Here is a 14,513-nt window from a genome sequence, read left to right on the forward strand (position 1 = left end):
TGGGACTTAACAGGGAAACTGTGTACCATGGACGCCAATCAAATTCATGAAGACATTTCCATTGGCCTACCGTGACATGATTGAGGTGGGGCTTGCAGAGCTCGCAATGTGCTGCTAAAATTCCATTGCCTACCATTAAAATTGCTAACTAAATTGAATATCCAGCGATTTACCTGTGGGAATAAGGAAAGATACGACCCAAACGTGGATGTATTTGCAGAAGAAATGTCTTATTTCTGAAATGGAATTTCGCAAGAATTGCCTTGATGTTTACTGCACGTACCTCCGATTCAGCCGGGGCTACCTCTCACGCTAGCCAATTCGGAACTATTGGTGGATAGCAAGCTAGCTTTAGCTAATTCTGAGTGACTTGGGTTAGCTTGAGTTGGATCGCGTTTCATTGCTGAAAATACTGAAAACGAATGTTGTTTCTGTCATGAGTCCAGCCGGGTGCCCCCATGTGAACGGTTACAAAGTGGATAACTGGAAACAGAATCTCCGGGTCATTTACCAGTGCTTTGTATGGAGTGGGTCTGCCGAAACCAGGAAACGCAAGGTAAAAAAATAAACCCTATCTCAGTACAGTAGCTGGAAAAACATGCAGTCGCAGACAACTGTTTTCACGGAGAGCTGTGTGTTCACGACAGTCAGTCAGTGAGATGCAGCAGTAGTGCGTCGCTCAAGCGCCACTCAATGTACGACAAATAATACATTTAAAAACAGGCGACTGACAGGACAGGAGGCTGACACTCAGATTAGTTTGGTGTTTTTAGTTAGGAGCCTACAAGCCACGCCACTGTTGTTGGCTATTTATCAGATTGTACTGTCACAACTCCGGCTCTCATATCATCACCATCATCATGTCTGTAATGATAACTTGCTGGGCAGCGAACTGACTGACCGTCCAGATAAGAGCGGACCAAGCTGAGGTATGTCTGAGGTGGCTGGCCAGCAGCAACCTGTCAATCAAACCCTGCTCTCTGTCTGGTTAGAGATGCGTGGTATGTTACCTGCCTTCCCTGTGGCTGGCTTTTGAGAAATATGTCCTGACGGTACCAGTAGTAGGTTACAATCAATAACTTGTAGATATATAGTGTTTGTTGATCAATAAAGAAATGTGTAAGGCGTCTAATGTGATGTGTTGACATGTAATGAGTGCAATAAACACATATATTCACAGTATGTTTTCCACAAGGATGGAAGTGGTGGTGCCTCAACTAGTGGTGGTGCCTTCAACTGGTTAAATATGTACTTCCTCCTGTACTTTGCCATCTGTGCTCATCACCATCCGCCTCCGCGCAGAACAGAAGAGGACAGGACAGCAGTCGTGTAACAAGAGAGAACATCATGCAGTGCTCTTCCTAGGGTCTTTGAGTACCCTCAGGGGGGTACAGGGCCATCTCTCTATATGCAGACACACGCATGTTACCCATGCGTATAGGCAGTGTTCACAGCACCTAACGCATCCTGGCATCTCCAAAGGCAGAGATGCCATCATTCCATTTTCAGACAGCATCTGGAGAACCTTGTCAAAAGGAATATTCAGCTCTGCAGTAGGACTGTCACCATGCAGTGGGCTGTGTGCTTGTCCATACTTTTTTATTTTTTTGCAATAAGCGCAGTAGTGTAGCGTCACGTGACCAGAGGTAGAAATCGTAGGATAGACTGAATATAATGCGTGGAACGGAATGTGTTTGATACCATTCCTCTTTACGTTCCATACATTACAATGTCCTCCAATTTCTACCTCAATCAGCCTCCCCTGTATTCCAGCCAGAGCCTATGCACGTTGGATTAGCGGATGAGACCTGGATGCACTGACACTCTCTGTTCATCTTTCCTTTTCAAGGTGACTCATGCACTCATCCTACAGCTGCCCTTTATGCCCCATTCAACTGTCAAGACAAACTGAGTGGCCAGACGGAAGGTCTCTCACAAGGAGGAAGCCAGCAATGCTGTCTGGTCTAAATGACTCATTCAGATAGCATATGTATGGTTGGACTTACCACAGGACTTTGCATTCCATATCCCTTTTATGAAAGGAATGTGTGTTTGTTCAGACATCACTGTAGACCAGGGGAGGCTGCTAGAGGTAGACATTGGAGGACAGGCTCATTGTCATGAACGGAATGAGTACGGAATGGTATCAAACACGTGTTCTACCTCCACCAGTCTCCACTGCTGTAGATACCCCAGGCGACTGTCTGTCTAGCGTGGGCTTTGGGCTTTGGGCTTTGTGGTTTGGTATCCCTCTTATGTGTGCGCAGAGGAGCTCTCTAATGATTTTAACTTTGAAGAAGTGTGATTCATCTCCAAGCTCTCAGATGAATGTGTTCCTCGTCTCAGCCCAGCCTTTCAGTCAAGGACAGTACTTTGCTGTTGCCTGCTGTCGTACTTTGGTGTAGTTTATTCTGTCTGTATCAGTAGTGCTACATAAAAATCTGCTATGGCTCATGAACAAGGGACCATGAATCATAAACCCCAGCAATGCTGCATGAAAACAGTTCATAAACCCCCCCACCACCTGGCACTTCCAGCTGTGGCTGTGTTTCACTGGAGGCTGATGGAGGTAGAACTCGGAGCAAGGGCTCATTGTAATGCATGGAATGAGGAATGGTGTCAAACACATGTTTGATACCTTTCCGTATTCCGTTCCATGCATGACAATGAGCCTGTCCTCCCGAGCTCTACCTCCACCAGCCTCTGTGGCTGTGTTTGTTTGAAACCAAGACACCGCCCCACCCACACATGCCATCGAAGCCCTGTCATTCTACATTAGATCCAGGAGTCTGTATTTAACCGTGTGTGTGTATTGTGATATAAACATCCCTGTCCACTGGGTAGTGAGTTATGGGGCAGGGACTCCTGTATTCAGGGCTGTCACAGACTGGTCTTGTTGTGTTTAGTCAGCGCTGATGCTGACCTGACAGGGGGTGTATAACTGAGATGACACTGGGATACATCATCCATCTAAACTGCAGCGACTCTCTCTTTCTGTGGCTCTGCTCACCCTTTACCTCTCACACTCTCTCTCCCTTCTCTCTCCTTCTTTCTCCCTCACACTCTTTTTGTTCTTATTCTCTCTCTCTCTCTCTCTCTCTCTCTCTCGTTCTCTCACTCCCCCATGCAGTCACGCCTGCTCCATGGATACGTAAATGATTGTATATAATAGAGTCAGTGATGGAGGAATGAGGAGGAGAAAACAAACAGATCAACCATCTGGGAGTCCCTCGTAATGATCCCCTGATTGGCTCATCCGTCTGCTTTATTAACACGGTTTCAGTTCTTAGATGAACATGACCTTGACTTAGGACAGTTGTCCTTCCCCACCATCCCTTCAACTCTACTGCAGTGCAGTGGAGGCAGAAATCAGATGAGGGGCTCATTGTGATGCATGGAATAGGATGAGAAAGGGTATCAAACAACCCGCCCGTCCTCTGATCTCTACCTCCACCTTGCTGCAGTGGTTAGTCACCCCCCAGCCCAGTTCCTGGAGAGCTACTAATCAACACTAACCCTAACCTCAATGAAAACTTGCTACCAGCTACCAGTTTCTGAAAACCCAGTCAAAATCATTGCATGGACTCACACAATTCACTGTATGACACATCCTCTTATTTGAAGTGGTCTCCCTTTCCGTAGAGCGGATAGATAATTCCCAGTATTCTATGAACATCATGTGATATAGCCTCCCACCAGGTCATTCATAATTCATACACATTGTAACCACAAGCCATTCTTCACACCCAGCTGGAGCGTGTTCAGAACACGCAGGCACGGAGGTGGTTCAGAGCACGAGGGGACGAGGGGCTTAAGAGGTCGTTTCTGGGGAGCCTCCCGTAGACTGAAGGGCAATGCCCACTAGTCCCCGCTGGGTTGACGGTGGGGAAGGAGGTCTTCAACCGAAAGTAGAGGGCAGTAGGGTAGGGTAGGGTACTCCCACGCACACACACTGTTGCATATTTATGTATATTTATTATTCATGGACATATAAATGCTTAAACATGCTGCAGCGTTACTACTGGAATATTAATGAATGTGCCATGTATTCATATAGGCTGACATGGTGTGCAGATGTTCATGTAGGCTAGCTAATGGGCTTAAAGCCTAGTTTTTGTTAACACAATGAGACGTTGGAAAGATAGACGTAATACTTTTGTTTTTGTAGTCAAATTGTTATTATATAGCACAGTGAATAGCAAACCTGTGTGTAAGGGGGGGGGGGTTACTGGCCATCTGAGTTGGGGTTAAAATTGGAGAATGAGGTACCAGAGGGTTTGGCTATGCAGTGCACACACACGCACACACACACACCCGAGACAGTATTGTTTTTTGACAGATAAGGGTCAGAGAGTAACTATCTCCTTTGCTGTTGTGCCCTTGGACTTCAGTCAGTCTTCTTGTGTTCTCTCTCTCTCTCTCTCTCTCTCTCTCTTATTTCTCTATCTCTTCCCCTCTTTCTGGCACAGCTGATCTCACTGGTGAATATCCCAGCATGCATTGCACTACAGTCACACTGGCTTATAGGCATGCAGCCCCTTCCTCATCTGCATGCGTTTCAACTGTCACTATCTATCCTCCACCACCACGTCCTCTCCTTCTCCTCTCGTATCAGTCACCCTCCCTGACCATGTGCTTGGCATCCCCTCTGTGGTCTTTACACCCACCCTGTGTGTGTGTGTGTGTGTGTGTGTGTGTGTGTCCGCTCAACGTGCAGCTGGACTGCACTATCTAGCCCAGTCTGCAGTGTGTGTATCAGCCAGAGCAGCACAGTAGGGTCCTTGTTGGTCCGTACACTGAGGATCTCTCCATCGGCCCCGCTGGCCTGTCCTTTGATGTTTGTTTCATTTAGTCAGCACTGTGGCACTTCCGCTGCCGAGCCCCATGACCCCACCCTCACCACACGGCCTGCCAACAGAGCTGCCTCTTATCTCAACCCCCCGGCCAGCCGGCAACTGATGATGTCATCCTCGAAAAGACCAATCATTATTTTCAAGGAGAGACGGTTGACATCACTTGGTCCGGGTGACAGGATTTGGCTTGATGACCAAACAGGCTAACCACCTTTGCATTCAGGTAAATACTCATGGTAATTGGCGTGCTGGCCATGGAAATGGTTTCAGGCGAGCGGTACGATACACCCTCAACAGGCCAAAGGAGGCAGCCATGTTTGGTCCCAGTGATGGTGAAGGCAGACTGTGTCCCCACTTCCTTGAAGCCAGAAAACAATGGGATCATTGACATAGCTACCTGCACTGGGAATAGCTAGCGTAGTGTGTGTGTGTGTGTTGTGTGTGTCAGTTGTATTGTATAGCCTATTGTATATGGATCTTTGTGGGTGATATGTATCTGTGTTGCCACTAAAGGTGTGTGTGTGTGTGTGTGTGTGTGTGTGTGTGCGCGCGCCCATACATATTTAATGTATCTCTATATGGTGAGCCAGCGGCGGTTTGTAGGAGGAAGCTGATCTGTCTCCTTCCCTCTTTATCTGATGTTCTGGTCATGGGGGCGAGGCTCGGATCGATACACCCCCTAATAGGACATCAACACCAACCAAGGAAAGACTGCTGACAACACTGCCCTGCAACAGGAGAGGGGGAGAGAGGGAAGAGGGGGAGAGGGAGGATGAGAAAGGGAAAGTGAAAGGGAGTGTGAAGGGAAAAAAGAAAGCCCTGAATAGAAAATGGGGAGGGAGAGAGGAGAAGGTGCAGGGGGGGGGGGGGGGGAGTAGAGATGGGGAGGGGGTGTTGAGGGGACAGGCTATAGGGCTGGGAGAGTCAGAGGGAGGCTGGGAGGAGCTGTACTGCACTGCAGAACATCCAGGACCAGAAGGGTGTGTGTGTGCGCACCTGCGTGTGTGTGTGTGTGTGTCTGTGTGTATCCTCTGTTTTATGGAGATAACCTGACCCCAGGCCTTTTCCTCTTACTGTATCATATTACTCCTATAAAACAAAAAGGAATGAGGGGGTTGGAGGAAAATGCATGTGTTCTAGCCTTTCTTCTTTTTAAGCCTGCCACTTCCTCCTCTTCTCTCTCTCTCTCTCCCACCCTCCCTCTCTTCCTCCAACCGTGTGTGTGTGTGTGTGTGTGTGTGTGTCGGAGACCAGGTGCTGTGAGACATGAAGCAGTCTCGAGCCTATGCTGCCAGGCTTTGATCAGGCAGGATTGACTTTGGCAATCCATGTTCTCTCTCTACCTCCTCTCCCTCTCGCTCTCTCCTATCTCTCTCTCTTAACCCACTCGTTCTGTTTTTCACATTCACTCATTGTCTCAATCACGTGCTCACTTTCTGACTCTCTCTCTCTCTCTCTCACACAAAACACACACACACACACACACTTTCTCCCTTTTACACAGTAAACATGAATGTGCATGTACTGCTGCTCACCAAATGTGTGATCCTGAGTGAGGCAGTACTGTTGGGATGAACAAGTGTCAGAGAAGTTGAGACTGTTCCCCCTATCCTGGCTGTGCTCTCCCTCTCCATGCCCGTCGCTAGGGGGATGTCGCTAGGGACATGAGGCAGAAATGGGGTGTTCATTCAAATAGTGTGCAAAACAGATAGATGGAAAGATTGAATGCCTGTCTCTTAAAAAACACAGACATTCAAGATGTTTTTTTTGAATTTTTGAATCAGTAATCCTGTTGTAGAAGTTCAGGTAGTAGGCTACCACCTCTGTTTCCAAACATGAAAGTACACCCAGGTGTCTGTTTGATTGACATGATACAAAATGGCGCCGACATATTCCACCTGTTATATAGTAGAGGACCTGCTGTGATCTCCAGAGAGACGGTGGGTGTCATTAGTAGGCGATCAGGGTGGGGGTTTGGCTGCTGATCTGACAACCCCCACCCCCGCCTCCTCTGGCTGTCCCAGGTACAAGAGATGAGGGCAGTGTAACCACACACCAACTTGTGTAAATAGTGGCATGCCAGCCTTCTCTCTCTCCCTCTCTCTCTCTCTCTCTCTCCCCTCCCTCTCTCTCTCTCTCCCCCCCCATCTCTCTCTCTCCCCCCCCCCCCCCTCCCTCTCTCTCTCTCTCTCTCTCTCTCTGACAGGGATATGGTTTCATCATGTCTGTTCCTTTGTCCCTTTGAGCTGCCAGCTGTGCAGGTGGTGTTGCATTGTGTTGCTGTTGTTTACTCTCTTCACCCTGTTTGTTCTTCATTACAGAGCGGTTATCCTTCAGAGAGTACACCTCCGAGCTGTGGCACTGCTGTCACTGGTGTCTCTTGTCTGGTAGTGTAAATGCACCTCTGTCCCTCTCTCGCCCCCTCCAGGCCAAGTCCTGTATCTGTCACATGTGCGGCGCCCACCTGAACCGGCTCCACTCCTGCCTCCACTGCGTCTTCTTCGGCTGCTTCACCAAGAAACACATCCATGAGCACGCCAAAAACAAACGACACAACCTAGGTAAGACACACACACACACACACACACACACTGACACGCCAAAAACAAACGACACAACCTAGGTGAGACACACACACACTAACACGCCAAAAACAAACGACACAACCTAGGTAAGACACACACACACACACTAACACGCCAAAAACAACTGACACAACCTAGGTAAGACACACACACACACACACACACTAACACGCCAAAAACAACTGACACAACCTAGGTAAGACACACACACACACTAACACGCCAAAAACAAACAACACAACCTAGGTAAGACACACACACCTAGTGTTTAGTTTTACAGCTAAATCCACTGGTGTATTCAGGACAGGGGCTGTGTGATGCAGTTCACCTGTCAGCTTGTGGTGGTTTTGGCTCTCCCTCCTCCCTAGACGCCCACCATAGCCCTGGCCTCTGCTCCTCAGCTTGGATGGTGCTTCCCTCCCTCTTCCTCCTCCCTAGACGCCCACCATAGACCTGGTCTCTGCTCCTCAGCTTGGATGGTGCTTCCTCTCCCCCCTCCCTAGACGCCCACCATAGACCTGGTCTCTGCTCCTCAGCTTGGATGGTGCTTCCCTCCCTCTTCCTCCTCCCTAGACGCCCACCATAGACCTGGTCTCTGCTCCTCAGCTTGGATGGTGCTTCCTCTCCCCCCTCCCTAGACGCCCACCATAGACCTGGTCTCTGCTCCTCAGCTTGGATGGTGCTTCCCTCCCTCTTCCTCCTCCCTAGACGCCCACCATAGCCCTGGCCTCTGCTCCTCAGCTTGGATGGTGCTTCCTCTCCCTCCTCCCTAGACGCCCACCATAGACCTGGTCTCTGCTCCTCAGCTTGGATGGTGCTTCCTCTCCCTCTTCCTCTAACCTCCAGCTAACTGTTCGTCCATTCAGCACCTCAGACCTGTCAGAACACCACCATAACAACACCAGGCCTCCTGCTAGGTCCAACCGTCTCTGGAAACATCAAAGAGCTCTAATTATCCCCTCCGCCTAACGAGGTGGGCCTCCCCCTCCACCACCCCCAGAAACACCCAGGACCGAACAAAGGCTGCTAAGTAGCTAATTATACTGTTGAAGAGAGTAATAAGCACCTACAGCCTGCTACAAAAACCAGGGAGAGTAAATAAACACTGGTGGATAGAGACTACGTGTGTGTGTGTGTGTGTGTGTGTGTCTGTCTGTGTGTATGTGTGCGCCTGGGTGGCGTGTGTGTGTATGTGCATGCATGTGTGCGTGTGTGCGGGCGTGCACTTGCATGTGTGTGTGGTTTGCCTTTTGTGTTCTACACCGGGGAAAGCGGTTCTACAAAAGACAAACGGTAGCGCCGCTTGTTTTTATTTTGCGGAAAACCCCCAAACGGTAACAAGAGAATCCCCTGTTCCACCTCGTTCCTCCAAGTCTAGAAGAATATGGTGCCTGGTTCTCTTGTTGTTCTGTTCCGCCACCGCTCCATATCAGAGATGCTGAAATCACGAGCTACTCATGCAACATTACGCAATGTAATTGCAACACAATGCGAGACGTAATGCCCGGGGGGGGGGGGGGGGGGGGGCTTTTGTCACCTGTGTATTGTGACATGTAGGCGGACCAGGAAGCAATGAGTGGGTTGCTTTGTGTGATTAAACCCAAACTCTAGAGCCTATTTGCATCTCCCTCCGGAACTCCTTTATCAAACCTGAGGGGGTGACAGCAGCACAAACACCAACACCAATAATAGCCTCAGTGCTGTGATGTAGGGGCTGTGTATAGTAAGCTTGCTTTTCAGCACTTAGGTCTATAGGTGTGTGTGTGTGTGTGTGTGTGTGTGTGTGTGTGTGTGTGTGTGTGTGTGTGTGTGTGTGTGTGTGTGTGTGTGTGTGTGTGCGCGCGTTTAATTAGGTTAGCGACTGAATGAACAGTGCCAGACAGAAGGAGGGGAAAAAAGAAGGACAGATCTCACTAGACGAGTGCAGGGTAATTAAGTTGTCTTAATAAACCCAATAGAACTGAATTAAACCAATTCCTACCTATTCTTGGTTTTCCTCTCTCTCTCTTTTTTTCTTGATTTATTTATTTTTTCTTCCTCCTGGCTATATTGTCAGTTCTAGTCGGCTCATTTGCAGTGTGTTTGTCCTCCTGGATTATGTTATGTATCTTTCTTTTTTCTCTTCCCTTTCTGGGTTCCCATGGATACCCGAAGGCCCTCTGCTCCGTGGGTATATTTATCGTTTTGTCTTCTTTGCCTCTCGTCAAACCCCCCCCCCACCTTCAGCTCACCTTGTTATACCGCTTCCCTCTTTCTCTTTTCACAGTGGGCCGTTAACGGTGCGCTTCATTCAATTGAAGGCCTGATGGATGGAACGGCAGAGCCCCATTTCACACCCCCCCCCTCTCTCTCTCCCTCTCTCTCTCTCTCCGTTTTATCTTTATTCTCAATCGGAAGATTAGCCCTCCCACACGGGGAGTGTAGCGCCAGACAGAAACTACCGGAAATGAGTTATTCCCATACATATTAAGTAAACTGCTGCCACACTACCTGAAATAGTGCGCTATACTGTGTGTCTCATTAGGGGGTGATTCAGCTCTACTCCAGTATGGGGTCATCTCAGGGGAGGCTGGTTCGGAGGTAGAAATCGGAGGATGGGCTTATTGTGATGCACGGAATGAGGGACGGTATCAGACACGCGTGTCTATATAGGGAAGATGACAGGCAGCTGATCCGTGTGGGAGCTCCTTCCTGTCTGGTCACGTAGGAGTTGTCACCGTCATTGGATACGGCTTCCTCACGCCATTCCACGCGTTTACAATGAGCCCTTCCTCCGATTCCTACCTCCGCCAGCCTCCCCCCGGCTAATCTGGAGGCTGGAGACTAGACAGACAGACGTGATTTCCCCTGCCTTGGCTACAGGAGCGGTCCCATTGTGCAGGGGATGCAGGCAGCTCAATAACTAATCCTGCAGCACCTGCAGGGCCTCAGCCAGAGCCCAGACATTCCATTATAGTCACACCTGGGACGCTGGTCAACAACACAGCCCAGGATAATGAATACTATTTATCATGCAGGCCATTCAGATAGACATGTTAAAAAACCAGCCTCCTGCCTCTCTCTCTAACTGTAGCAGATTCCCTTCTTTTTTCTCTCTCTCTCTTTCTCTCTAGATATACGTCTCTATCTCTCTCTGTCGCACTCTCTTCTTTCCCTCTGCCTCTCTCATACTTTCTGTCTCTCTCTCTCTTTCTCTTGCTCTCCTGCTCTCTATCCCTCTCTCTCCCTCTCCCTTTCTCTCTTCACCTTGCCTGCCTTCCCCCCCCTCCTTCCCTCTCTCCCTCCATTTTCACACCTGCAGAGCTTTACAGTGTCTGCCTTGAGCAGCGGTAGGCAGGTTGTCATGGCAACTGCAAACAGGTAGCTGCAAGGGACTAAGAAGGTGAGGAGGAAATGAGGGAGGGAGGGAGGGACGGACATTTAAGAAACGGAGAGAGTGAGGGAAAGAGAAAACGAAAGGGAAATGTGAAGTCAGTGTAACTTTCACTTGCCCCTATATATTAATCCCACTTCTCTCCATCTGTGTGGGTACCTGCAGTCTAATCCCTCTGTCTCTGCCTCTCACCCTGTGCCTTCTACATGCCCCCGGCCTCAGCCCTGCGCTAGGCTAGGCTAGGCTAACAGACTTCTACATGCCCCCGGCCTCAGTCCTGCGCTAGGCTAGGCTAGGCTAACAGACTTCTACATGCCCCCGGCCTCAGTCCTGCGCTAGTCTAGGCTAGGCTAGGCTAACAGACTTCTACATGCCCCCGGCCTCAGTCCTGCGCTAGGCTAGGCTAGGCTAACAGACTTCTACATGCCCCCGGCCTCAGTCCTACGCTAGGCTAGGCTAGGCTAGGCTAACAGACTTCTACATGCCCCCGGCCGTCAGTGCTGCGCTAGGCTAGGCGGGGCTAACCTCGTTGAGACCAGGTTCGGAAAGCCTGGGGAAATCCTTTGCAGAAAGTAGCTACAAATGGGTGGAACAATTCTTTAATGTTGCAAGCTAGCAGAGGCAACAACTCTCTGCAAACTAGTCCTGCCCAGTCTGAAAGAAAAGACGACAATTCTTGGAAAGATGATTCTTGGAATGTCACATCCAATGAAATTGCAAGCACATTGCCCCATCGCTCTGTCCAGTTCAATCCAAGCCGGATCTCAATAAAAGATTCTCCAGACCTCCAAAGGAGGCGTGAGAACAACGTGATTTGGAGGTACAGCTACGTGAGACTAAGGCGGGGCTAACAGATCAGCACACAAGCCTGCTTTGCAGCACTAGGAAACGTGTTTATCCAAGTAGAGATGAGATGTTGTTTGTTACATACCCACCTTTCCCTATGACTAATCTCTACAGGCTACAAGTGAATGTTCCAACATAGCCTTGAGCTCATTCAAAACCTCCCATGCCTCATTTCTCTGTCTCATATCCTCGTTTACTTCTCTCTCTCTCTCCCTCTCTCTCTTTCCCTTTTTCTTCCAGCTATAGATCTATTGTACGGCGGAATATACTGCTTTGTGTGCCAAGACTACATATACGACAAAGACATGGAACAGATTGCCAAAGAAGAACAAAGAAAAGCGTGGAAATTGCAAGGTAGGGTTCTACTTCTCCTTCTCCTCTACTTATCCTGCAGGGGATGAATAAAGTTGTATCGAATTGAATTCAAATGCATCACATGACAGATTTACATACAGAATGTGAAACACCTTCATCCTCTTATAGGGATGTCACTGCCTTGGGGGCGAGGTATGTAATGTATGCTACTGTATGCAGTGGAGGCTGTTGGAGGGAGAAATCGGAGGATGGGCTCGTTGTAATGCATGGAACGGGTGGGGGGGGATGAGCCCCGTCCTCCCGATTTCTACCTCCACCAGCCTCCCCCTGACTGTGTACGTCTCCGCTCTCTCGTCCCAGGCAAATGCCAGCGCTGCACTGCCTTCCACGTCCTCCCAACTCTGCCCTCCCTCCCTACCTACACTTGTTTCTTTCAAAGGGTTTTTGCCTTCATCTCTCCCGTTGTTTGTGTGTCAGGTGCGGGGGAGAAGTATTCCACGTGGGAGCCCACCAAGAGGGAGCTGGAGCTGCTGCGGCACAACCCAAAACGAAGGAAAATAACGACAAACTGCACCATCGGTGAGCCAACGATCGCTCCGAACCTCGCTGGTTTCTCGCCAAACTCGGGACAACAAAACGTCTCAAAGCCCAAACCTTGCCCCCCCCAGCCCCCCCCCCCCCACAACACCCCCCCCCCCCACAACACCCTACAACACCCTACCCCCATTAGTGGCTGAAGGAAGCAGATAGGTGGAAGCAATGTGGTGAAAGTCCCCCCTCCCCCCCTTAGCCTATTAGAGGCCTTGGTTGAGATGTTGCTGTTTAGCTTTCATCTCTGCTTTCGTCTCTGATGTTGGGAGTGTGTGGGAGGAGAGAGAAAGTGTCTTCTTAACCTCAGTGCAGTGTTTCTCTCCACTGTGTGTGTGGAAAGAAAGTACTAAAAAGAAATGATTCGATTTATTGATCAATTCATCGGCTATGAATTGCTGGTCATTGGGGAAATGAGTCCTTCCTCTCCCTCTGGAGGCTTTTCCTCATCCCTCCCTCTCTCTAATTCTCATCCCTCTGTCATTTTCACCTCTCCTGTCCCCCAGCCTGACAGCTCAGAGATGGGGAATGGTGTTAAACAGCATCGCTGCAGGCTACTGCTCGGTGCTAAACTCTAGCTGTCTCGCTGCTGCACTCCCCTTCTCTTTCTCTCACACCCCCCCTCCTCCCATCTCTCTTTCTCTCACCCCTCCCCATCTCTCTTTCTCTCACCCCTCCCCATCTCTCTTTCTCTCACCCCTCCCCATCTCTCTTTCTCTCACCCCCCCTCCCCCATCTCTCTTTCTCTCACCCCTCCCCATCTCTCTTTCTCTCACCCCCCCTCCCCATCTCTCTTTCTCTCACCCCCCCTCCCCCATCTCTCTTTCTCTCACCCCCCCTCCCCCATCTCTCTTTCTCTCACCCCTCCCCATCTCTCTTTCTCTCACACCCCCATTCTCTCTTTCTCTCACACCCTCCCTCCTCCCATCTCTCTTTCTCTCACACCCCCATTCTCTCTTTCTCTCACACCCTCCCTCCTCCCATCTCTCTTTCTCTCACACACCCCCCCCCTCCCCATCTCTCTTTCTCTCTCTATATCTGTATTCTGGTCTCTCGAATGTCTGAGGAATGTAATGAGATTTGCAAACCTAGAAACATCCTAAAATTTAATCTGTCTTTTTGTCAAGATGTCTTGTACATCAATTGTGTGTGTGTGTCTGTGTGTCTGTGTGTGTTTGTGTGGAAAAGGAATAAAGCTCTGCTCTCTGAGATGGAACCTTTTATGAAAAAAGTACAATGTACAATCAGTCATAAATACTGGAATTGTGTGTGTGTGTGTGTGTGTGTGTGTGTGTGTGTGTGTGTGTTCAATGTTGATTGAAGTGCATAGTGACACAGAGAGTAGTGCACAGTGGGGGGGTATAAATACTGGTGTCCAGAAGGCAGCAGCCCATTCGCTCTCTGACAGGTGCACACAGCAGGAGCTGCTTGTCTTTCCCTCCCCTCTCTCTCTCTCTCTCTCTCTCTTTTCTCCTTTCTTTAACTAAATTCACAGAGTTCTAGTAGGAGCAGCTGGTCAGGAGGAACAGGTTTGGACAGCATCCAGAGCAGGCCGTTTAGCTCGTGTGTGTGTGTGTGTGTGTGTGTGTGTGTGTGTGTGTGTGTGTGTGTGTGTGTGACCTCACTTGACAGGGTATCCCACCCGGTCCAGGGCTGCCCTGTTCCTTGGAGTGAGTGTGTGACCATCTGTTCTAGACAGGGTCACTGGTTCTCTGTTACACGGGTGCCCAGGAGACGTAATATCTAATGTATCTCTTACTTTCCTTTCCCATCTCTTATTTCCCTCTGTTCCTGCTCCTCCGTCTCTCTCTCCCTCTTCCTTGCTTCCTCGTTCCTCATCGCACTCTGTGTCTGACCTCTACTCTACCCTTCCCTCCCTCCCTCCCCCTCTCCTCTCTCTCTCCCAGGTCTACGAGGCCTGATCAATCTGGGGAACACGTGTTTCATGAACTG

At 49.5% G+C, this 14,513-nt stretch overlaps 1 protein-coding gene across 3 annotated transcripts in view; it reads left to right on the plus strand.

Annotated features, from left to right (window-relative positions):
- The first annotated feature begins 119 nt into the window (after nucleotides 1-119).
- The window catches only part of usp22 (ubiquitin specific peptidase 22), a 22,187-nt gene continuing 7,793 nt past the window's right edge, over nucleotides 120-14,513 (plus strand). For all 3 annotated transcript variants that reach the window (XM_083687925.1, XM_083687926.1, XM_083687927.1), the window contains exons 1-5: nucleotides 120-556; nucleotides 7,282-7,414; nucleotides 11,898-12,011; nucleotides 12,450-12,551; nucleotides 14,468-14,513. The exon at nucleotides 14,468-14,513 is cut by the window's right edge. In XM_083687925.1, coding sequence (XP_083544051.1) covers nucleotides 437-556; nucleotides 7,282-7,414; nucleotides 11,898-12,011; nucleotides 12,450-12,551; nucleotides 14,468-14,513 — 515 coding nt within the window. In that variant the 5' untranslated portion in view covers nucleotides 120-436. The remainder of the gene's footprint in view (nucleotides 557-7,281; nucleotides 7,415-11,897; nucleotides 12,012-12,449; nucleotides 12,552-14,467) is intronic.

Source organism: Argentina silus, assembly GCF_951799395.1.
Source record: "Argentina silus genome assembly, chromosome: 16".
In the NCBI taxonomy this organism is placed as follows: Eukaryota; Metazoa; Chordata; class Actinopteri; order Argentiniformes; family Argentinidae; genus Argentina; species Argentina silus.